At 39.0% G+C, this 23,604-nt stretch overlaps 1 protein-coding gene across 1 annotated transcript in view; it reads left to right on the top strand.

The window, feature by feature from the left end:
* The first annotated feature begins 3,005 nt into the window (after positions 1-3,005).
* The window catches only part of MYBL1 (MYB proto-oncogene like 1), a 397,408-nt gene continuing 376,809 nt past the window's right edge, over positions 3,006-23,604 (top strand). The window contains exon 1 of the mRNA XM_053715092.1: positions 3,006-3,279. Coding sequence (XP_053571067.1) covers positions 3,260-3,279 — 20 coding nt within the window. The 5' untranslated portion in view covers positions 3,006-3,259. The remainder of the gene's footprint in view (positions 3,280-23,604) is intronic.

Raw genomic sequence — 23,604 nt, 5'->3', positions numbered from 1 at the left:
GAAAAGCAGAAATTAAACGTCTTTTTTTAATTAAAAAGATTCTGAAACAAATATGAAATGCAAATTTGTGTACAACAGTAGGTATTGCTCAATGGGTAATGTGTTATTAAAAACAGGCTTTAAAAAAATGTAACATTAAAGTGATGGTAAATGCTCCCCTTTTCAAAAACAGATCCGGTGTTCTATCAGATTTTGCTCATGTCAGAATCTGCTACCTCTAACTGTGCATGCTCTGTATTATGTAATCGCACTCCACGTATGTTAAATAGGAATGTGTGGATTTAGCTGCAGCTACGAGATGCGCTGTTGAAATTGACTGTGATAATATTGTGAAAAAAATAAAAAGTGCATATAATATATATATATATATATATATATATATATATAAAAATAAAACATGGAAGGGGACTGCACTCTCAGACTGGACTAGGTACACATCCCATTACCCTGCAACATACTCAGCTCTGGGTGCTCACAGGAAGTTGTTGTCCCCAGAGTCACAGGCAGTTAACCCCAGACAGGCCTGGGTGCAAGGCCCATAGGGAAATTTACAAAAAAAAAAAAATACAACACACAGAGAAAGTCCAGCACTCACTTGCAAGCACTCAGCTAAGATTAAAAGCAAAAATGGAAGGGTTAGTTTCCACATCTGGCCAAATGGGACAAGCCTAGGTACCTCGTCAAGGTCCCTTCCAAAACCTGGGTCCTTAAAATACACACACACATACATACGTACACACAACACACAGTTAAATCACTTGTCATGATGATGAAAAATGCAATGATGAAAGCACAAACTTTGTCCTGTATATATAATTTTAATATGCACTTTTTGTTTTCACAGTAATATGACAGTCAATTACCTGCGCTCCCCGCCTACTTTAAAAGTGAATCTTTCTGTGAGCTAAAGGTTTGAATTATTGTCCAATCAGCCCATATGGCATTTTTGTTGTAGCTAGAGCAATGAATGGAGAACAATTCAAACCTTTAGATCACAGACAAATGTACTTTTGAAGTGGGTGGTGGAGTGCGGGGAATTTGAATTATATATATATATATATATATATATACACACAGACATCCCAACCTAAAATAACTCATTTCAGGGAGGTGGCTTCACACGCTACTGCGCCGCCACCCCCCCTATTATATATTGGACACCTTGAAACCCTAAATAAGATAGGGACTTATCATTAAAGTATCTTCCCACTAAAGTCACATTAAAACAAAGTAGCTTTATTGCACAACCACATACAACAAACCTATTTTCCAGTGATCGTACGCTTGTTGAATGCTTAAATATTTTAGAATATGAAGTTTAATAACGTGCAGTAAATAAGGTATTTGTGTTTTTATTTTATTAAAATTAGGCGGTGCTTTTTGAATACTGATGCATGCTTTTTTTTTTTCTTTTCCAATAATATTTATTGTAGAGTAAACATATTAACACTGATGCATGCTTTGATGGTTCTATAACGGCCCAGCAACTAGGCATTCCTTAAAGAAGCACTTTTCCGTATTTGGGCCACATTGGATCATGGTACTTGGAGTTTCAGGGAGATTGCATTCCATTTGCTGGCATCAGGGAGCCGCTATTACAATCAGGGAGACTCCCTGAACTTCAGGGAGAGTTGAGATGTGTGTGTGTGTATATATATATATATATATATATATATATATATATATATATATATATATATATATATATATATATATATATATATATATATATATATATATATATATATATGTGTGTATATATATATATATATAATATCTTCACACCAATTTTTGTAGGAAAATAACGAGATACGGCTGAGAAAATAATTTGGAACGCTAAACTAAGATTTTACCATATATATATATATATATTAAAAAGTGAGTTATAGCACAATTTCTTTGCAACTGATAAATTAAACTCCATCTAAAATATCATTAACATTCTAGATCTGTTTTTAAAACGGGGAGTTTTCTATCACTTTAAACAATTCTCTTTCTGAAGCCCCTTTACTATTCCAGTTAGAATAGCAAAACAGAGATCTGCTTAGGGGCACCTGCCACAATAAATGATACAGCTTTGCAGTCCACTCTCCATTCATCAGCTTGCTCCCAGTAACACGTTGCTACCTTTCAACAAATAAAGTAAATTCACATGTTATTTCTGAATAAGGTTTAATTTTCACTGTTATATTCCTTTAGCTGATCCTATAGGTGGCAAATAAATAAGTCTATCCACACTCGTAAGACTACAACGTTTAAAAGATGAGCTGATGTTTATTAGATATCAAATGCGCGGTGTTATGTGTGACTGTACATGATCCGTACGATCGTCTTGTAACCATGGTGTGAATTCTGCAGCGGCAGCCGAAAAGCAGGCACGTTCTCTGTGAAAATCACTATCTGCTTTAAAAATGTCTGTAGAAAACAAGATCGTCTGTTGTCATCTCAGGCGCCCGGAACAGACTCTACAAGTGACAACGTGAGAGCATCTGCGTTAGTCATAGTATTTACAAATTTTGTTTGTATAAACCGCTTGTTTGACGCTTGCAAACGTGGAGCTCGGCCCAGGGAAAATCTGACATCTCTTTAGTCATACCCCGCCGCTTCCTGTCAGCACCGCCCCACTTTTTGACAGCTTGCTGAATCTCCTGGACTTAATACTTGTGCTGTGCCAAGTACCAACCATGGCAAGGGGCGGTGCCACATCACCGCGCGCTCCCTCTCATTCAAATGGCAGATTTTGTCACGAGAATGCCCCCTGCCATATCGTTAGGAATAAACGGAAAAAAATTGAACGGATCTCCGTTACTTTCACGTGAGCCTGGTTCGGTTTACAGACCTTACGGTTCAACAGATTCAAAACCCTCTTTCTGGCAGAAACTGCATAAAGACAACGCGGGAAACAGAGAGTTTGCAACCTCAGCTCCGCCTAATACGCCTCTTTATCCTCATTGGTCCCTCCCTTTTCTATCTATAATTCTATTGGTTCCTCATCTATGACCCCTCCCATAGCCCCTTCTGATGCTTGTGTCCCCCAAATGGTAGATTATTCGAGGCAAAAGTAGAATCAGCTGGGCACGGGTTGGCTGGAGCCGTTGATACCGTGACGCAGCTGTCATTGCGCCATTGTCCAGTGAACCAAGGACTAGGAACAGGAGTATTTGGGATATGATACCAAACTGGCCCAGGGCACCTGCTAGTGGTTTTCTCCTTGTAGTGTCCGCACAGTGAGGGTAGTTTCTCTGCTGTACAGCGCAGGATGGCTGGCAGATATCGCAGGTGAGATAAGCAAGGGATCTATTTGGGAACTGGATTTTTTATTGCTCCTCCTAGCTATACCTTTAAAATGAACAATGGTTTAAAAACGTATTTCAAGCTAACCCTGGAGAAACGTATTCTTATAGCCTTTAGCTTAGCCTAGTAAGTAACTTAAACTAATTATTTAAATAAAAGCTTTTACTTGGTTGTTAAAGGAGGCAACCAAAGGGTTAATTCAACTTGATATATATATATATATATATATATATATATATATATATATATATATATATATATATATATATATAATATTAGTGTACTGTACTGCTATACGGGATGGGACCCCAGTCTAATAATTACCCGGAGCAAACTGTTTTTAAGGAGTCATTATTGCACTTCCATTTGATCAACTGTTAAATTGACGTTTTTAATAAGTAGTAGTAGACGTTGCTCAGTGCATGTTGTTGACGTTATAGTAAACCCTTATGAATGAGTAGCTGACATTTAGCTGCACAACATTGAATGAATGCTTCATTGAGCTAAAAGTCCGTGTAGTTTCCTCGCAGCACTTATGCAGTTTAGGATGATGATCTAAATTTGCTGTGAAATCATTTTAGGTGAAGAAAGCTGAGATGTGCTCATGAATTTTGGTTAGTTCTTACGGTGTTACATTTAGCTATTTGCTAAGTCGGTATACCTTATGTCATTCTTGCTAGATCGAGTTATTACCTTGTTGATCACAGAGAGATAATTATATTTAGTACATTGTGATGATACATTTTATTATAGCAAGCATGTAACAGCACTGTTATCGTAAGATTTGCAACATTGACTTTTAGATCGTTTCATTAATAAATTTCCAATATCACTACTAGTCTGTGATGATGCATGACCAAAAGAATTACTATGAGCCATACTTGAATGAATCTATTCTAGGGTTATTGTATCCTTACAATGATAAAGTCCTATAAGCACTGTGACACCCTGTTTTTATTATTATTATTATTATTATTATTATTATATATATATATATATATATATATATATATATATATATATATAATCTCACTTAACAGAGTTAATACTTTTGGTAAACATACAATTGCATTATATTGTTAATAACTGGGGTGGACATGGCATCCTAACATGTAGCTTCTGCTAGATAAAGAAATCCAATAAGTGCTGATTGTTTGAAAGTTCAGTATTCTGTAGAGGTCTAGGAAATGAACAGGTTGTAGGTGATACCTTTTTACTTTTTAGAATACCAGCTGTCAATTCTTTATAGCTTTGTAACTGAAGCTATAGAGGGTAAAATCTTTGGTTGCACTATTGAATGTCTGCTTTAGGATAGTTTCTAATTAAGAGATCACAGGATGTTGCTTATGTTTTTATCGTTATAACAATTCATTTGAACCTATATGGATTTATTTTCTTAAGATTCAAGGTCTTACATTTTTGTTTATTTTTTTCTTGTTTTACTAAGCAATATTATTTAAAACTGTCTCTTCATTTTACATGTAAACTTCCTATTCTCAGAAAAGTGTTTATTTTATTGCATGCCACAGTTTTACTCAGTTATTTAATTCCTTTGTATTATAATAAAGTAGAAGCCTGAGACCATTAATATGACTTTTTACTTTAAGCAGTGTGCATGATATATCATTCTTTTTGACTCATTACTTTTTCAAGTTCAGTTTTTTTCTAGGTCTATGCATTCTTCTGGCATGCTTAACCTATATTTGGTTGAGGAGCTTTCATGATTTTGGTTATTTAGTAGACTGCCCATTGTCCTACATACCTGTACATCCATGTGTGTTTGTTATTATTATAATACATATGTGCCTCATTTATAGAAGTGAGCAGCAACCTGACCAAATGTATCAACTTCTTTGTGGCTAGTTGTTTTGTACTGTTTACATTTTTTTCAAGACATTTTTAGCAAGAATATCTCTCTACAATACATACAGGTTAACTGCTGAGTAGACCTGGGGTTAGTAAAATAATATAGTTAATACTATTCTAAAAACTATTTAACTTTTGGCACCATTATCAGCACCATTCTTTTCCTTGGTTGATTTTTTTTTTTGTATCTAGTCCTATTCAATTTGTGTTGAATTCTGTAATACAGTTACATGAGAGGCCTACCCTAAAGTAATACGAGCAAGTAATAATTCTCTTCTAATGTTTGAGTCTTAAAGGGACACTAAACCTTGGCAAAAACTTTATTTGAAACGAAAAAAACATATTTATAAATCATATTGTTAATATGCTTTAATTAAAAAATATTAACTGTTTACTGTATATTCATTGCAGAAAATTAATATATTTCCAAACCCACACTTACTAGTTTCGATCGCCGTAACCAATTGTGCCTGATAACCTGTGTTATCAATATGGCCGTAATCCGCCGTACTGCGCATGCGCTTTATTTTTGCGCGTCATCCAAAACGTCACCAGCCTTTTCATCTGCAGACCGCAGTAATCGAGCATTCTCAACAGATGTTTCAGCGTTCTCGAGCAGGTAAGTTGTGAGCTTAGCAGCGATAATACCCCTAGTAATAACGAGCATATATACAATATCTCAAGCATCTAAATATCTTAAAAACATCTATCTTGATCTTGAAATAACTAATAGCTAGCGACCCTACTCGCAAATAATTCCCCTGGAAGTAACGAGCATTCAGAATTAATATTTTTAAATGTTTAAATAATTTGATGAAAGAAACTCATATTTAAATTTAATATATTATTAATTTAAAATTGACAAGATATATTATTATATACCGTTAAATGTAAATGCAATTCAATACATATTTTACCTGTAAAATGATGTCTCCTGCAACACACGAACTCAATGCAGCAAGCTTGGAATGGAATGAATACTAACATTTCAAACAATAGCTTGCTTATCTAGTTCGTGTGTTGAGAAGAGACGTGCAAAAAACACCCATAAATTAGGGATAGAAATAAGAATTTAGAATTGCTTTATCAAGCTGGGATCGTAAAACAGACTTATACGAGATTTAATCGAATACCGATGTAATGGATATAGTTTTTATAATGCGCATGCGTTATGCCAGTAGATGCATGTAATGGCGTTTGTAATCAGATGGGCAATATGCGCATGCGATAAACGGCTGAATGATTTGCGCATGCGCGCGATGACGAATCCTTTGGATAATTATATGCACACAAGAGCACAGCGATTGGACTAACTCTATTCTAATTTCAGCACTGAAAAAGGGGGTTTGGCTGCGGTGACACGATTGCAAGGATTTTATATATCATTTTCTAAGGCAAGAAATACTCGTTTTAGATTGCAATCAGATAATTTTTAATAGATAAGTGGTTGGCAATAGATTTTAGGGTGTTAAGTGGAGAAAAAAAAACAAAGTTTTGGAATCCTTTAATTGAGCCAGTAAAAATGACAAAGAAATGTAAAAGGAGAATATACATTTACTTGAATTTCTTTTTTTTTTTTTTTTTTTTTATACTATTCAAGGTTCAAATCCCCATTCCCAAGTTGTTGAATTGAAACACATTTTAATTTAATCTGTACCATGATTTCAGTACTTCTTGCCAAGTAAATTTGAGGGAGGAGAATCTGGTACTGTGATTGCTTAACCCATAAATTGTTGTTTTGTCTCTTTTTTGTTGTTGTGGACTGACCCCCTCAACACTACTTGACCTTATTTTTAATATAGTATTGCTTGGGAATTGAGCCCACATTCTCTCCTGTTGGTTATTGCTATCTGGGTAAATAAACACAGAATCATTTATAATTTATTTGTGGACTCAGTGAACATGTTTGTAGACTTGTTTACTGATGTGCAAAGTAATATATTGCATTTCAAAATAAGAAGCCGAAATAGCGTTAATTTGTAAATCTAGCATGTTATATTACTTTGGATCTGTGTCATCAATGGTCACTTTTTTTTATAGTTTCTAACTTGGTACACATCCCATACAGAAAGCTAGCCTCATAGCAGACTGGGGGCAAAACCCACTAGCATTTAACAAAAAAATTATATTAAAAAAAACACAGAAATTAGATGAAATTTACAGACAAAAAACATTCAATGTAGGATTTAGTTCCTGCTACTGCTTGTACGTACAGACTTGACAGTACACTCAGAGTATACTGTTTACATTTCCTGTAACATGGTTCTCAGAGTAAACTGAGTGTACATCCCATTGATTGTGTAACAGGCAAACTCAGAAATCATTTCAAGATTTAAAGGCACAGTCTACACCAGATTTTTTTATTGTTTAAAAAGATAAATAATCCCTTTAAACCCATTTCCCAGTTTTGCGTAACTAACTCAGTTATATTAATGTTTTACCTCTGTGATTACCTTGTATCTAAGCCTCTGCAGACTGCCCCCTTATCTCAGTGCTTTTGACAGACATGCAGTTTAGCCAATCAGTATAGACTCCTAAATAACTCCACTAACTGTGAAAAACTTTCAAAATGCTCTGAGCTAAGAGGCGGTTTTCAACGGTTTAGAAATCAGTTTGAGCCTACCTAGGTTTAGCTTTTCAAAAATACCACCAAGGGAACAAAGCAAATTTAATAAGTCAGTTGGAAAGTTGTTTAAAATTGCATGCCCTATCTGAATCATGAAAGTTTTTTATTTTGACTAGACTGTCCCTTTAACGGCAAATGAAACCCCAATTTTTTCTTTCTTGATTCCTGACTGCACGTGTAGTCTCCTCAATCAGCTCGTGACTGCACATGTAGTCAGTGAGTGGGACAGCAGTGTGTTTGCAGCGCGGGTAGTGGTCAGTCAAACTCATGGAGCTCTGAGGGCGGCAGCTTAAACGCTGAGCTGAAGTCAGAAGTCAAAGTGTTGTTTTTTTTGCAGCTAACTCCCAGTAGTCGGTGCTTGATGAATATGTTCAAAAAATTAGGAGCCAGGCATATTTTTAGGAGCCAGACAGTTGGATATGTATATAGATATATGGGGAATAACCCAAAATGTTAGGAGCCAGGGGTAAAATTCTAGGAGCCAGTGGCTCCCAGGCTCCTGGGTTTGTCGAGCCCTGCAGTAGTGCATTGCTGCTCCTGCGCTTGATATATGGATAGGAAGTGAAAGCTTAAAAATGCTTGATGATGAAATGTGTGTGCCTTTATCTAATATTCCACTAAATATTCAGAAACTGTGTTCATCCCAGCAACCTCATACATCCCATTAAAATAGTAAGTAGCTATTGGTGTTATTAAACTTTTTTTTTTTTAAATTCTTGCACATACATACTGTACTTGTAAATAAATGTCGTTATTATATAATTTATGTATGTGTCCGTATCTCTTAAAACAAGTTAGTTTAACCTCCTGTTTGCTAGCACAACTGAATTACTGTGTCGCGAAATGATGTAGGTCTAAAAAGTGTGTCACCAACATGAAAAGTTTGGAAAGCTCTGAGCTAGGGCATTCTATGGTGTCCTAATGGCGCTAAAGCCCAGTGCAGTTACAACAGCATGGAAGTCCTAACAGCGGGAAAAAGTTAAAACAGGGACACTTTAATTCATTAACATTTTGAAAGGTGCTTCATCTTTAAAATATTTACCATTTAGTTATGGTAAATATTGTGCCGTTCCTCCGCCCGCATCTCATACTGTATTTAGCAGACTGATAACGAATCTGGCTTCCCCCAATCGTTGCATGCCCCATATGGCATCCATCTCGTGGGGCATGCAACGATTGGAGGAAGCCAGATTTGTCATTGGTCTGCTAAATACAGTATGAGATGCGGGCAAAGGAACGCTACAATATTTACCATAACTCAATGGTAAATATTTTAAAAAAGAAGCGTCTTTCAAAATGTTAATGAATTAAAGTGCCCCTGTTTTAAAGATTACTGTTATATACTGGGCAGTAATTTATTAAAGTTTACAATCACCAAGAAGAGAGGGAACTTTGGTGACAAACATTTTTTCATTTTGGATCTTTTCATTTTTATTTATTTGTTTTCTAATAGAAGTATATTACAAAAATGCTTCTATTTAAAAAAAAAAATATATACAAGAATGCATTTGAATTTTTTTTTTAATTTCAATTTTGACTTTTCTATACCTTTTTAATGTATTGAATAAAAAAGTAAATGGCTATATGTGTGCATTGTGCGTTATCTGCAATTATTCTTTGCTTTATATTTCCAAATATGTGTAGTATCTGCATCCAGTAAAAGTACCGCTTCTTTTTTTTCTGAAAGCAAAAATAATATATCTGATTTCTCCTTTTTATTCAGTTTATTAGGTCCACTCCAAAGCAAATTTCTCAAATTCTGGTATACATGTGATTCTCAAGCTTTTCATTATGTGAGAGTATTAAATAATAATGTAATAATCTAATAATATTTATATGTGGTGGGAGTACTTTGGGAAACTAAGCACAGCTTCTTTCTACAAGAAGGTTGTGCTACACTGCCCGTAGAGAGAAGGCACAAGTCAAAATTAAACATTTGTGTCAGTGTAGATGGGGAAAAAAAAACACAACTTCAATTATCAAATTTCACTATCTGAATCATGAAAGATTAATGTTGACTTCCATGTCATTGGGATTCTTAATACATTTGTTTCTCCATGTATTTTCTCTTTCAAGTGTGTTTTTAGTTCTTCACTATAATAATGTAAAGTAAGATCTTGCATATTCGAGGTGCCACGGAGTCATGGTTCCTAAAATGTTTTTTTTTTTTTTTATTCTTAGCTCCCTAATGTTTTGGATTATTCTACATAAGGGGTTGAAAATCTAATAACAAGTCAAACGGCTAGGAAAGTGTATGTGTGTGTATGTATGTATGTATATATATGTATGTATGTATGTATATATATATATATATATATATATATATATATATATATATATATATATATATATATTACAAGGAAGAAGGCGAGGACTCAGGAATTTGAAGCCAGGTGACTTTATTCGATATACAGAGTGAGTAGCACTAACACAGGTGTGCAAGGGGTGCTAGATCTGACGCGTTTCGCGCATGCTCAAATGCGCTTCATCAGAGGGGTTGAAAATCTAATAACAAGTCAAACGGCTAGGAAAGTGTATGTGTGTGTGTATGGATATATGTATGTATGTATGTGTGTGTGTATATATATATATATATATATATATATATATATATATATATATATATATATATATATATATATATATATATATATATATATATATATATATATATGTAGCCCTCAGTTTACACCGGGGTTAGGTTCCAGAAGGAATGGTTGTAAATCGAAACCGTTGTAAATTGAAACCCAGTTTATAATGCAAGTCAATGGGACGTGAGAGAGAGAGGTTCCAGGCCCCTCTCAAAATTTTCATAAGTAACACCTAATACATTATTTTTAAAGCTTTGAAATTAAGACTTTAGATGCTAAACAGCATTATAAACCTAATAATATAATCGCACAACACAGAATATATAATTAAACTAAGTTAAATGAACAAAAACATTTGCTAAACAGCATTATAAACCTAATAAAATAATCACACAACACAGACTTCACTTGCATTTTTCTACAAACAGTTCTTTCTATGCATTCCAATCTGGATTGATTTATAGACAGGAAGATCTTGTTCCTTTGAAATCTGCTCGATAGCTCAGGTCTGGCTAAACTGAATAATTTCAGCTTGCTTGGCTTTGCTGCAACACAAGCGGACAGCTCCACCTACTGGCTATTTTAATATATGCACTGCTTCTCAATGATTTTCAATAGCAGTCACATGACTGGAAAAAAAGGTTGTTATTCTGAAACGGTGTAAATTGAACCGTTGTAAAACGAGGGCCACCTGTATGTGTGTGTGTATATATATATATATATATATATATATATATATATATATATATATATATATATATATATATATATATATATATATATATATATATATACATACATACGCTGTAGGGCCCTGCTGTGCACACAAATAGTTTGTTCCACTATGTTGCACGTCATGTGGCCATGCTTTTCGTATGAATACAGTAGAGCAACCTTCCTACTATCAGTTAAGCGTGCATATCGCAGCGATAATGGGGAAGAGCAGTGATCTAATGGACTTGAAATGTGGCATGATAGAAGTGCTGGACGGATCATATTTGAAACGGCAGTACTCCTGAACTTTTCACGTACCACAGTTTCAAGGGTGTTTCGAGAATGGTGCAATGAGCAAAAAACATCCAGTCAGCAGAAGAAAAATGCTTGTTAATGAGAGAGTTCAGAAGAGGATTGCTAGACTTGTGCAAGCAAACGGATTGGCCACAATTTTGCGAATCAGATCTGAATTCAACCTTGGTGCTGAGAAAAACATATCACAAAGGACCACTAGGCGCACCTTGTTGCGTATGTGCTACAACAGCCGACGGCCATGTTGGGTGCTGTTGTTATCAGAGAAGAACAAGAGAGCATGCCTTCTGTGGGTACAACAACACCAGCATTGGATCATCGAAGCCTGGAAAAAGGTAGCTTGGACTGACGAGTCGAAGTTCCTAGTGCGTGATGGCAGGCTTCGAATTTAACGAAAACAGCATGAATCCATGGACTTGTCATGTCTAATTAAAACTCTGCAAGGTGGTGGGGGGCGGTGTTATGGTGTGGGGAATTTTTTTTCCTGGTTCATGTTGGGTCTGTTTATACCCCTAGATACACGTCTGAATGCCACAATGTACGTAAACATTGTTGCTGATCAAGTGCATCCATTAATGTTTACAGTTTTATCCTCAGGAAGATGGTTACTTCCAGCAGGATAATGCTCTGTGCACAAAGCCCGCATCACTATGGGACGGTTCCTGGAACATGACAATGACTTTTCTTTGCTGCAGTGGCCCGCTCAGTCCCCAGATCTCAATCCTATTCGTTGCAGGCATACACCTCCATCGAATCTCCAGGAGTTGCCTGTGACACTCATGTCTTCATGGTATACAATATTTCCAACAATTTCAGCATCTTATTGAATCCATGCCTAGACTAATTCAGGCTGTTTTGAAGGCTAAGAGAGGCTGGTAGCTGTACCTAATAAAAATTAAAGTGGCTGCACAATATGTGTATGTGTGTAGGTGTATATACAGTGTGTGTGTGTGTATATGTTTGTGTGTATATCTTTATCTATCGTGAAGATTGGAGTAGCCGTGTTAGTCCAGTAGATAAGATGCTCAAAAAACAAAGTATTGCAGTATGCAGTGATACCTTTTTTTATTGGACTAACATAATATTTCAAAGACAAGCTTCAGAGAGTTTTCCTCTCTTCCTCAGGTCTTAAGCAATACTGATCAATCTGATATAGATACACATCACATACAACAAATGGAAGGGAGGGAGGGGGTGAAAGGGGTGTCATAAAAAGCAAAGAATGTGTCTGAAGGAGAAAATAGCTGAGAATAGCCAGAAAGAATAAATAAACAGAGGAGGAAAAACAAAAGGAAAAAGAAACCAATATAGGACAATAAGATGAGAGATTATAGAAAGTTATGGTAGTGTGTGAGAAAGCCAGAGTCTACATTAGGTCCTTCATTTATGGTATTGAAATGTGTGATCATTTTCATCTCAAATGTCTTTCGTTCATGAGTCTTTGAAATTCCCTTTAAGAATTTTAATCCTGAGGTTAAGGATGGAGTGACCAGTCTGGGTGAAGTGATGACCAACAGGGGAACAATATTCATTTCTCTTGTTAAGTGTGTTCAGTCCACGGGTCATCCATTACTTATGGGATATATTCTCCTTCCCAACAGGAAGTTGCAAGAGGATCACCCAAGCAGAGCTGCTATATAGCTCCTCCCCTCACATGTCATATCCAGTCATTCTCTTGCAACCCTCAACAAAGAAGGTCGCGAGAGGAGCTGGAGTTTTTACTTAATTATTCTTCAATCAAAAGTTTGTTATTTTAAATGGCACCGGAGTGTGCTGTTTTTCTATCTCAGGCAGTATTTGGAAGAAGAAACTGCCTGCGTTTTCTATGATCTTAGCAGGCGTAACTGAGATCCACTGGCTGTTCTCGACATTCTGAAGAGTGGGGTAACTTCAGAAAATGGGAATAGCATGCGGGGTCTCCCGCAAATGAGGTATGTGCAGTACAATATTTTCTGGGAATGGAATTGACTAAGAAAACACTGCTGTTACCCGTATGATGTAAGTACAGCCTTAAATGCAGTAGTAGTGACTGGTATCAGGCTGATAAATGTATGCACAGTAGAGTTATTTTCTAGGGACTAGAATTTGACTGAAAAAATACTGTTAATACTAATATAATGTGTGAGCTTTAACTGCAGTAGAAGCGACTGGTAGCAGGCTTAGTAATAACTTTACACAGCATCTGAAATGTTGTTTTTTAAAACGTTTACTGGCATGTTAATCGTTTTGTGAGGTACTTTGGTGATACATCTTTTTGGGCATGATTTTTTTTCCATACGGCTAACGTATATTTCTGCATAGAAACCGTTATATCAGGTCTCCCACTGTTGTAATAGGAGTGGGAGGGACCTTTTTTAGCGCCTTGTTGCGCAGTTAAAATTCTAGCACAGTCTTCCTGCTTCTTCCTCTTTGATCCAGGACGTCTCCAGAGAGCTCAGGGATCTTCAAAATTCGTTTTTGAGGGAGGTAATCAGTCACAGCAGACCTGTGACAGTGTGTTTGACTGTGATAAAAGCGTTAAATCTTAATTTGATATCCGTTTTTTGGGTACTGAGGGGTTAATCATCCTTTTGCTAATGGGTGCAATCCTCTGCTAATTAATACATTTAAAGAATTGTTGACTATAACTGAACTAGTTCTTTGTTATTCAATTGTGTTTTTAAAAAAAGCGCTGCAGCGTTTTTTATATTGCTTGTAAACTTATTGAAGTAATTTCCAAGCTTGCTAGCTTCATTGCTAGTCTGTTTAAACATGTCTGATACAGAGGAATCTGCTTGTTCATTATGTTTAAAAGCCGATGTGGAGCCCAATAGAAATATGTGTACCAATTGTATTGATATTACTTTGAATAAAAGTCAATCTGTACCGATAAAGAAATTATCACCAGACAACGAGGGGGAAGTTATGCCGTCTAACTCTCCTCACGTGTCAGTACCTTCGTCTCCCGCTCGGGAGGTGCGTAAGATTGAGGCACCAAGTACATCAAGGCCCTTACAAATCACTTTCCATGATATGGCTAATGTTATGAAAGAAGTATTATACAATATGCCCGAGTTAAGAGGCAAGCGCAACAGCTCTGGGTTAAGGACAGAGCGCGCCGATGACACGAGAGCCATGTCTGATACTGCGTCACAATTTGCAGAACATGAGGACGGAGAGCTTCATTCTGTGGGTGACGGTTCTGATTTGGGGAGACCGGATTCAGAAATTTCAAATTTTAAATTTAAGCTTGAGAACCTCCGCGTGTTGCTAGGGGATGTGTTAGCGGCTCTGAATGATTGTGACACGGTGGCAATCCCAGAGAAATTATGTAGGCTGGATAAATACTATGCGGTACCGGTGTGTACTGACGTTTTTCCTATACCAAAGAGGCTTACAGAGATTATTAGCAAGGAGTGGGATAGACCCGGTGTGCCTTTTTCCCCTCCTCCGGTATTTAGAAAAATGTTCCCTATAGACGCCACCACACGAGACTTATGGCAGACGGTCCCTAAGGTGGAGGGAGCAGTTTCTACTTTAGCAAAGCGTACCACTATCCCGGTGGAGGTTAGCTGTGCTTTCTCAGATCCAATGGATAAAAAATTAGAGGGTTACCTTAAGAAAATGTTTGTTCAACAAGGTTTTATATTACAGCCTCTTGCATGCATTGCACCTGTCACTGCTGCAGCGGCATTCTGGTTTGAGATTAGAACCCTTAAGCTGGCTAATGCGTTTGTTTCGGATGCCGTAGTGCATTTAACCAAACTTATGGCTAAGAATTCCGGATTCGCCATACAGGCGCGCAGAGCGCTATGGCTTAAATCCTGGTCAGCAGATGTAACTTCTAAGTCTAAACTACTAAACATTCCTTTCAAAGGGCAGACCTTATTCGGGCCCGGCTTGAAGGAAATTATTGCTGACATTACTGGAGGTAAGGGCCACACCCTTCCTCAGGACAGGGCCAAATCAAAGGCCAAACAGTCTAATTTTCGTGCCTTTCGTAATTTCAAGGCAGGAGCAGCATCAACTTCCTCCGCTCCAAAACAGGAAGGAACTACTGTTCGTTACAGACAGGGTTGGAAAGGCAACCAGTCATGGAACAAGGGCAAGCAGGCCAGAAAGCCTACTTCCGCCCCTAAGACAGCATGAAGACAGGGCCCCCTTTCCGGAGACGGATCTAGTGGGGGGCAGACTTTCTCTCTTCGCCCAGGCTTGGGCAAGAGATGTACAGGATCCCTGGACGTTGGAGATTATATCTCAGGGATACCTTCTGGATTTCAAAACTTCTCCTCCACAAGGGAGGTTTCATCTGTCAAGGTTATCAACAAACCTAGTAAAGAAAGAGGTATTTCTACAATGTGTACAAGACCTCTTAGTGATGGGAGTGATCCACCCAGTTCCGCGAACGGAACAGGGGCAAGGGTTTTATTCAAATCTGTTTGTGGTTCCCAAGAAAGAGGGAACTTTCAGACCAATCTTAGACTTAAAGATCTTAAACAAATTCCTAAGGGTTCCGTCGTTCAAGATGGAAACCATTCGGACCATCCTACCCATGATCCAAGAGGGTCAATATATGACCACAGTGGACTTAAAGGATGCCTACCTTCACATACCGATTCACAAAGATCATTACCGGTATCTAAGGTTTGCCTTTCTAGACAGGCATTACCAGTTTGTAGCTCTTCCCTTCGGGTTAGCTACGGCACCGAGAATTTTTACAAAGGTTCTTGGCTCACTTCTGGCGGTACTAAGACCACGAGGCATAGCGGTGGCTCCGTACCTAGACGACATTCTGATACAAGCGTCAAGTTTTCAAAATGCAAAGTCTCATACAGAGATAGTTCTAGCATTTCTGAGGTCGCATGGGTGGAAAGTGAACGTGGAGAAGAGTTCTCTGTTACCACTCACAAGGGTCCCTTTTCTAGGGACTCTTATAGATTCTGTAGAGATGAAGATTTACCTGACGGAGTCCAGGTTATCAAAGATTCTCAATGCTTGCCGTGTCCTTCACTCCATTCCAAGCCCATCAGTAGCTCAGTGTATGGAAGTAATCGGCTTAATGGTCGCGGCAATGGACATAGTGCCATTTGCGCGCCTACATCTCAGACCGCTGCAACTATGCATGCTAAGCCAATGGAACGGGGATTACTCAGATCTGTCCCCTTTGCTAAATCTGGACCAGGAGACCAGAGATTCTCTTCTCTGGTGGTTGTCGCGGGTTCATCTGTCCAAAGGAATGACTTTTCGCAGACCAGATTGGACGATTGTAACAACAGATGCCAGCCTACTAGGCTGGGGAGCAGTCTGGAACTCCCTGAAGGCTCAGGGATCGTGGACTCAGGAGGAGAGACTCCTCCCGATAAACATTCTAGAATTAAGAGCAATATTCAATGCTCTTCTAACTTGGCCTCAGTTAGCAACACTGAGGTTCATCAGATTTCAGTCGGACAACATCACGACTGTGGCTTACATCAATCATCAAGGGGGAACCAGGAGTTCCCTAGCGATGTTGGAAGTCTTGAAGATAATTCGCTGGGCAGAGTCTCACTCTTGCCACCTGTCAGCGATCTACATCCCAGGCGTGGAGAACTGGGAGGTGGATTTTCTAAGTAGACAGACCTTTCATCCGGGGGAGTGGGAACTTCACCCGGAGGTATTTGCTCAACTGATTCGTCGTTGGGGCAAACCGGATCTGGATCTCATGGCATCTCGCCAGAACGCCAAGCTTCCTTTTTACGGATCCAGGTCCAGGGACCCGGGTGCGGTGCTGGTAGATGCACTAGCAGCCCCTTGGGTTTTCAACATAGCTTATGTGTTTCCACCTTTTCCGTTGCTACCGCGACTGATTGCCAGGATCAAACAGGAGAGAGCATCAGTGTTTCTGATAGCGCCTGCGTGGACCTGGTATGCAGACCTAGTGGACATGTCGTCCTGTCCACCATGGTCTCTACCCCTGAGGCAGGACCTTCTAATCCAGGGTCCTTTCAACCATCCAAACCTAATTTCTCTGAGGCTGACTGCTTGGAAATTGAACGCTTGATTCTATCAAAGCGTGGGTTTTCGGATTCGGTTATTGATACATTAATACAGGCTCGGAAACCTGTTACCAGAAAAATTTACCACAAGATATGGCGTAAATATTTATATTGGTGTGAATCCAAGAGTTACTTATGGAGTAAGGTTAGGATTCCTAGGATATTGTCTTTTCTACAAGAGGGTTTAGAAAAGGGCTTATCCGCTAGTTCGCTAAAGGGACAGATTTCTGCTCTGTCTATTCTTTTACACAAGCGTCTGGCAGAGAATCCAGATGTCAAGGCTTTTTGTCAGGCTTTGGCTAGGATTAAGCCTGTGTTTAAAACTGTTGCTCCTCCGTGGAGCTTAAACTTGATTCTTAAAGTTCTTCAGGGTGTTCCGTTTGAACCCCTTCATTCCATTGATATTAAGCTTTTATCTTGGAAAGTTCTGTTTTTGATGGCTATTTCCTCGGCTCGAAGAGTCTCTGAGTTATCTGCCTTACATTGTGATTCTCCTTATCCGATCTTTCATTCAGACAAGGTAGTCCTGCGTACTAAACCTGGGTTTTTACCTAAGGTTGTTTCTAACAGGAATATCAATCAAGAGATTGTTGTTCCATCGTTATGTCCTAATCCTTCTTCAAAGAAGGAACGTCTTTTGCATAATCTAGACGTGGTCCGTGCCCTGAAGTTCTACTTACAGGCAACTAAAGATTTTCGACAAACTTCTTCTCTGTTTGTCGTTTACTCTGGACAGAGGAGAGGTCAAAAGGCTTCGGCTACCTCTCTCTCTTTTTGGCTTCCTAGCATAATACGCTTAGCCTATGAGACTGCTGGACAGCAGCCTCCTGAAAGAATTACAGCTCATTCCACCAGAGCTGTGGCTTCCACCTGGGCCTTTAAGAATGAGGCCTTTGTTGAACAGATTTGCAAGGCTGCAACTTGGTCTTCACTTCATACTTTTTCCAAATTTTACAAATTTGACACTTTTGCTTCTTCGGAGGCTGTTTTTGGGAGAGAGGTTCTACAGGCAGTGGTTCCTGCCTTGTCCCTCCCATCATCCGTGTACTTTAGCTTTGGTATTGGTATCCCATAAGTAATGGATGACCCGTGGACTGAACACACTTAACAAGAGAAAACATAATTTATGCTTACCTGATAAATTTATTTCTCTTGTAGTGTGTTCAGTCCACGGCCCGCCCTGTCTTTTTGAGGCAGGTTCTAAATTTTAAATTATAACTCCAGTCACCACTGCACCCTATAGTTTCTCCTTTCTCGTCTTGTTTCGGTCGAATGACTGGATATGACATGTGAGGGGAGGAGCTATATAGCAGCACTGCTTGGGTGATCCTCTTGCAACTTCCTGTTGGGAAGGAAAATATATCCCATAAGTAATGGATGACCCGTGGACTGAACACACTACAAGAGAAATACATTTATCAGGTAAGCATAAATTATGTTTTTCCTTGTGGTTTTTGATCGAGTGTCTGTGTAGATTCATTCTGAGATTCAGCTTTAGGCCAGTTTCTCCAATGTAGCAACCTCTGTCACACGCTGTACACTGTATCATGTACACCACATTAGCAGATGAGCACGAATAGGATCCTTTAATATTATATGACGCGTTGTTGTGTCTGGCTGTGTTGTTGTCACATATATGTTGACACAGTTTGCAGAGTGATTTGTTGCATCATGCAGTGCCATTCTGTGTAAGCTTCTGTTCTGTGGTTAATTTGCTGCGGACCAATCTCTGTCTCAGGTTAGGCAGTTGTTTGAATGCTAGCATGGGGGGGTTCAGGAAATTTTTTTTTGAGTTTGGGGTTCTCTGAAATTAGTGGTTGTAGCTCTTTAATAATTTAGCGTACTCCTTCCAGAGTAGGGTTGTAAGTGACTGACTACTAGAGGGGTTCTTGTTTTGTTTTCCTTTTCTTTGTATTGTAGGAGTCTTTCCCGTGGTGTTTTTAGTGCAGATTTGATTTTTTTTTAGATATTGTCCTTTCCTTGTAGCCCTTTTGCCTAAATGACTCTGACAGTGTTCTCAAGTGCTGAACTCTGTCTTTTGTGTCAGAGAAAATGCGGTGATATCCGATAGCTTGGCTGTAGATGATACCTTGTTTGGTGTGATTGGGATGGAAGCTGGAATTGTGGAGGTAGCTGTACCTGTCTGTGTGTTTTCTGTATATAGATGAAGGATGCCATTGGTGACGGTTATTGTGCAGTCCAAGAAGTTCACACTATGTTTTGAAAAGTCAATTTTAACGTTTATTGACGGGTGAAATGAATTAAATGATTTGTGGAAATCTAAAAGGCTTTCTTCTCCTTCTGTCCATATTATGAAAATATCATCAATGTAACGATAATATGTATAAGGTTTGTGGGGCTGAGTACATAAGAATCTGTATTTTAGGTACGCCATGAAAATATTAGCGTATTGGGGTGACATTTTTTTGCCCATCGCTGTCCCTGTCATTTGTAGGTAGTAATAATTGTTAAAACTGAAATAGTTGTGTGTGAGTATGAATTCTATAAGCTGGGCAATAGTTGCACTATCATATTTGTTAGTATAATAAACTAGAAGCCAGAATTAATATTTTAGGTAGTGTAGCCTTCTTATCTCCTGGGATTAGTAAAACCATTTTATATATCCACCTATACACAGCAAAATCCCTTTTCTCCTGTTATGTGCGATCAGTCCACGGGTCATCATTACTTCTGGGATATAACTCCTCCCCAACAGGAAATGCAAGAGGATTCACCCAGCAGAGCTGATATAGCTCCTCCCCTCTTCGTCAGTCCCAGTCATTCTCTTGCACCCAACGACTAGATAGGATGTGTGAGAGGACTATGGTGATTATACTTAGTTTTTATGACTTCAATCAAAAGTTTGTTATTTTACAATAGCACCGGAGCGTGTTATTACTTCTCTGGCAGAGTTTGAAGAAGAATCTACCAGAGTTTTTTACTATGATTTTAACCGGAGTAGTTACGATCATATTGCTGTTCTCGGCCATCTGAGGGAGGTAAAGGCTTCAGATCAGGGGACAGCGGGCAGATGAATCTGCATTGAGGTATGTAGCAGTTTTTATTTTCTGAATGGAATTGATGAAAAAATCCTGCTATACCGTTATAATGACATGTATGTATACACTTCAGTATTCTGGGAATGGTTTTTCACCGGAACTACTCTGTTAAAGGTCACTAATCCTTTTAATAAATATTGTCATGTTAAACGTTTTTGCTGGAATGTAGAATCGTTTACATTGCTGAGGTACTGAGTAAATAAATGTTTGGGCATTATTTTCCACTTGGCAGTTGTCTGCTTTAAATTGTGACAGTTTCGTTTCTCCTCACTGCTGTGTGTGAGAGGGAGGGGCCGTTTTTGGCGCTCTTTTGCTACGCATCAAAAAATTCCAGTCAGCTACTATTATATTTCCTGCATGATCCGGTTCACTGACAGATCTCAGGGGTCTTCAAACTTCTTTGAAGGGAGGTACATTCTCTCAGCAGAGCTGTGAGATTTTTTATTGACTGTGAATAAAAACGTTACTCTATAATTTTTTATGTCAAATTTAGTTATTTACTAATGGGAACAAACCTTTGCTAAAAGTTGTGTTATTTTAAACTTGATGCTATAACTGTTTCAGTTCATTATCTCAACTGTCATTTAATCGTTTAAGTACCTCTTCGAGGCACAGTACGTTTTTGTTAAAAAAGATTATAACCAGGTTGCAAGTTATTGCTAGTGTGTTAAACATGTCTGACCCAGAGAATGATATCTGTGTCATTTGTTCCAATGCCAAGGTGGAGCCCAATAGAAATTTATGTACTAACTGTATTGATGCTACTTTAAATAAAAGTCAATCTGTACAATGTGAACAAATTTCACCAAACTGCGAGGGGAGAGTTATGCCGACTAACTCGCCTCACGCGGCAGTACCTGCATCTCCCGCCCGGGAGGTGCGTGATATTATGGCGCCTAATACATCTGGGCGGCCATTACAGATAACATTACATGATATGGCTACTGTTATGACTGAAGTTTTGTCTAAATTACCAGAACTAAGAGGCAAGCGTGATCACTCTGGGGTGAGAACAGAGTGCGCTGACAATACTAGGGCCATGTCTGATACTGCGTCACAGCTTGCAGAGCATGAGGACGGAGAGCTTCATTCTGTGGGTGACGGTTCTGATCCAAACAGATTGGATTCAGATATTTCAAATTTTAAATTCAAATTGGAGAACCTCCGTGCATTACTAGGGGAGGTCTTAGCAGCTCTCAATGATTGTAACACCATTGCAATACCAGAGAAAATGTGTAGGTTGGATAAATACTTTGCGGTACCGGCGAGTACTGACGTTTTTCCTATACCTAAGAGATTAACTGAAATTGTTACTAAGGAGTGGGATAGACCCGGTGTGCCGTTCTCACCCCCTCCAATATTTAGAAAGATGTTTCCAATAGACGCCACTACTCGGGACTTATGGCAAACGGTCCCTAAGGTGGAGGGAGCAGTTTCTACTTTAGCTAAGCGTACCACTATCCCGGTGGAGGATAGCTGTGCTTTTTCAGATCCAATGGATAAAAAATTAGAGGGTTACCTTAAGAAAATGTTTGTTCAACAAGGTTTTATATTGCAACCCCTTGCATGTATCGCGCCGATTACGGCTGCGGCAGCATTTTGGATTGAGTCTCTGGAAGAGAACCTTAGTTCATCTACGCTAGACGACATTATGGACAGGCTTAGAGTCCTTAAACTAGCCAATTCATTCATTTCGGAGGCCGTAGTACATTTAACCAAACTTACGGCTAAGAACTCTGGATTCGCCATACAGGCACGTAGAGCACTGTGGCTAAAATCCTGGTCAGCTGATGTTACTTCTAAGTCTAAATTACTTAATATACCTTTCAAGGGGCAGTCTTTATTTGGGCCCGGGTTGAAAGAAATTATCGCTGACATTACAGGAGGTAAGGGCCACGCCCTACCTCAAGACAAAGCCAAAGCTAAGGCTAGACAGTCTAATTTTCGTCCCTTTCGGAATTTCAAACCTGGAGCAGCGTCAACCTCCACTGCACCAAAACAGGAAGGAGCTGTTGCTCGTTACAGGCAAGGCTGGAAACCTAACCAGTCCTGGAATAAGGGCAAACAGGCCAGGAAACCTGCTGCTGCCCCAAAGACAGCATGAACCGAGAGCCCCCGATCCGGGACCGGATCTAGTGGGGGGCAGACTTTCTCTCTTCGCTCAGGCCTGGGCAAGAGATGTTCAGGATCCCTGGGCGCTGGAGATCATATCTCAGGGATACCTTCTAGACTTCAAATTATCTCCCCCAAAAGGGAGATTTCATCTGTCAAGGTTGTCAACAAACCAGATAAAGAAAGAAGCGTTTCTACGCTGTGTACAAGATCTGTTATTAATGGGAGTGATCCATCCAGTTCCGCGGTCGGAACAAGGACAAGGGTTCTACTCAAACCTGTTTGTGGTTCCCAAAAAAGAGGGAACTTTCAGGCCAATCTTAGATTTAAAGATTCTAAACAAATTCCTAAGAGTTCCATCGTTCAAAATGGAAACTATTCGGACAATCTTACCTATGATCCAAAAGGGTCAGTACATGACCACAGTGGATTTAAAAGATGCTTACCTTCACATACCGATTCACAAAGATCATCAACGGTATCTACGGTTTGCCTTCCTAGACAGGCACTACCAGTTTGTAGCTCTTCCATTCGGATTGGCTACGGCCCCAAGAATCTTCACAAAGGTTCTGGGTGCCCTTCTGGCGGTACTAAGACCGCGAGGGATTTCGGTAGCTCCGTACCTAGACGACATTCTAATACAAGCTTCAAGCTTTCAAACTGCCAAGTCTCATACAGAGTTAGTTCTGGCATTTCTAAGGTCGCATGGATGGAAAGTGAACGAAAAGAAAAGTTCTCTTTTTCCTCTCACAAGAGTTCCATTCTTGGGGACTCTTATAGATTCTGTAGAAATGAAGATTTACCTGACAGAAGACAGGTTAACAAGGCTTCAGGATGCATGCCGTGTCCTTCATTCCATTCAACACCCGTCAGTAGCTCAATGCATGGAGGTGATCGGCTTAATGGTAGCGGCAATGGACATAGTACCTTTTGCACGCCTACACCTCAGACCGCTGCAATTGTGCATGCTAGGTCAGTGGAATGGGGATTACTCAGATTTGTCCCCTACCCTGAAT

Source organism: Bombina bombina, chromosome 5, assembly GCF_027579735.1.
Source record: "Bombina bombina isolate aBomBom1 chromosome 5, aBomBom1.pri, whole genome shotgun sequence".
Classification (NCBI taxonomy): Eukaryota; Metazoa; Chordata; class Amphibia; order Anura; family Bombinatoridae; genus Bombina; species Bombina bombina.
The sequence above is the reverse complement of the archived record's forward strand: the minus strand, read 5'-3'. Positions and strand labels throughout refer to the sequence as shown.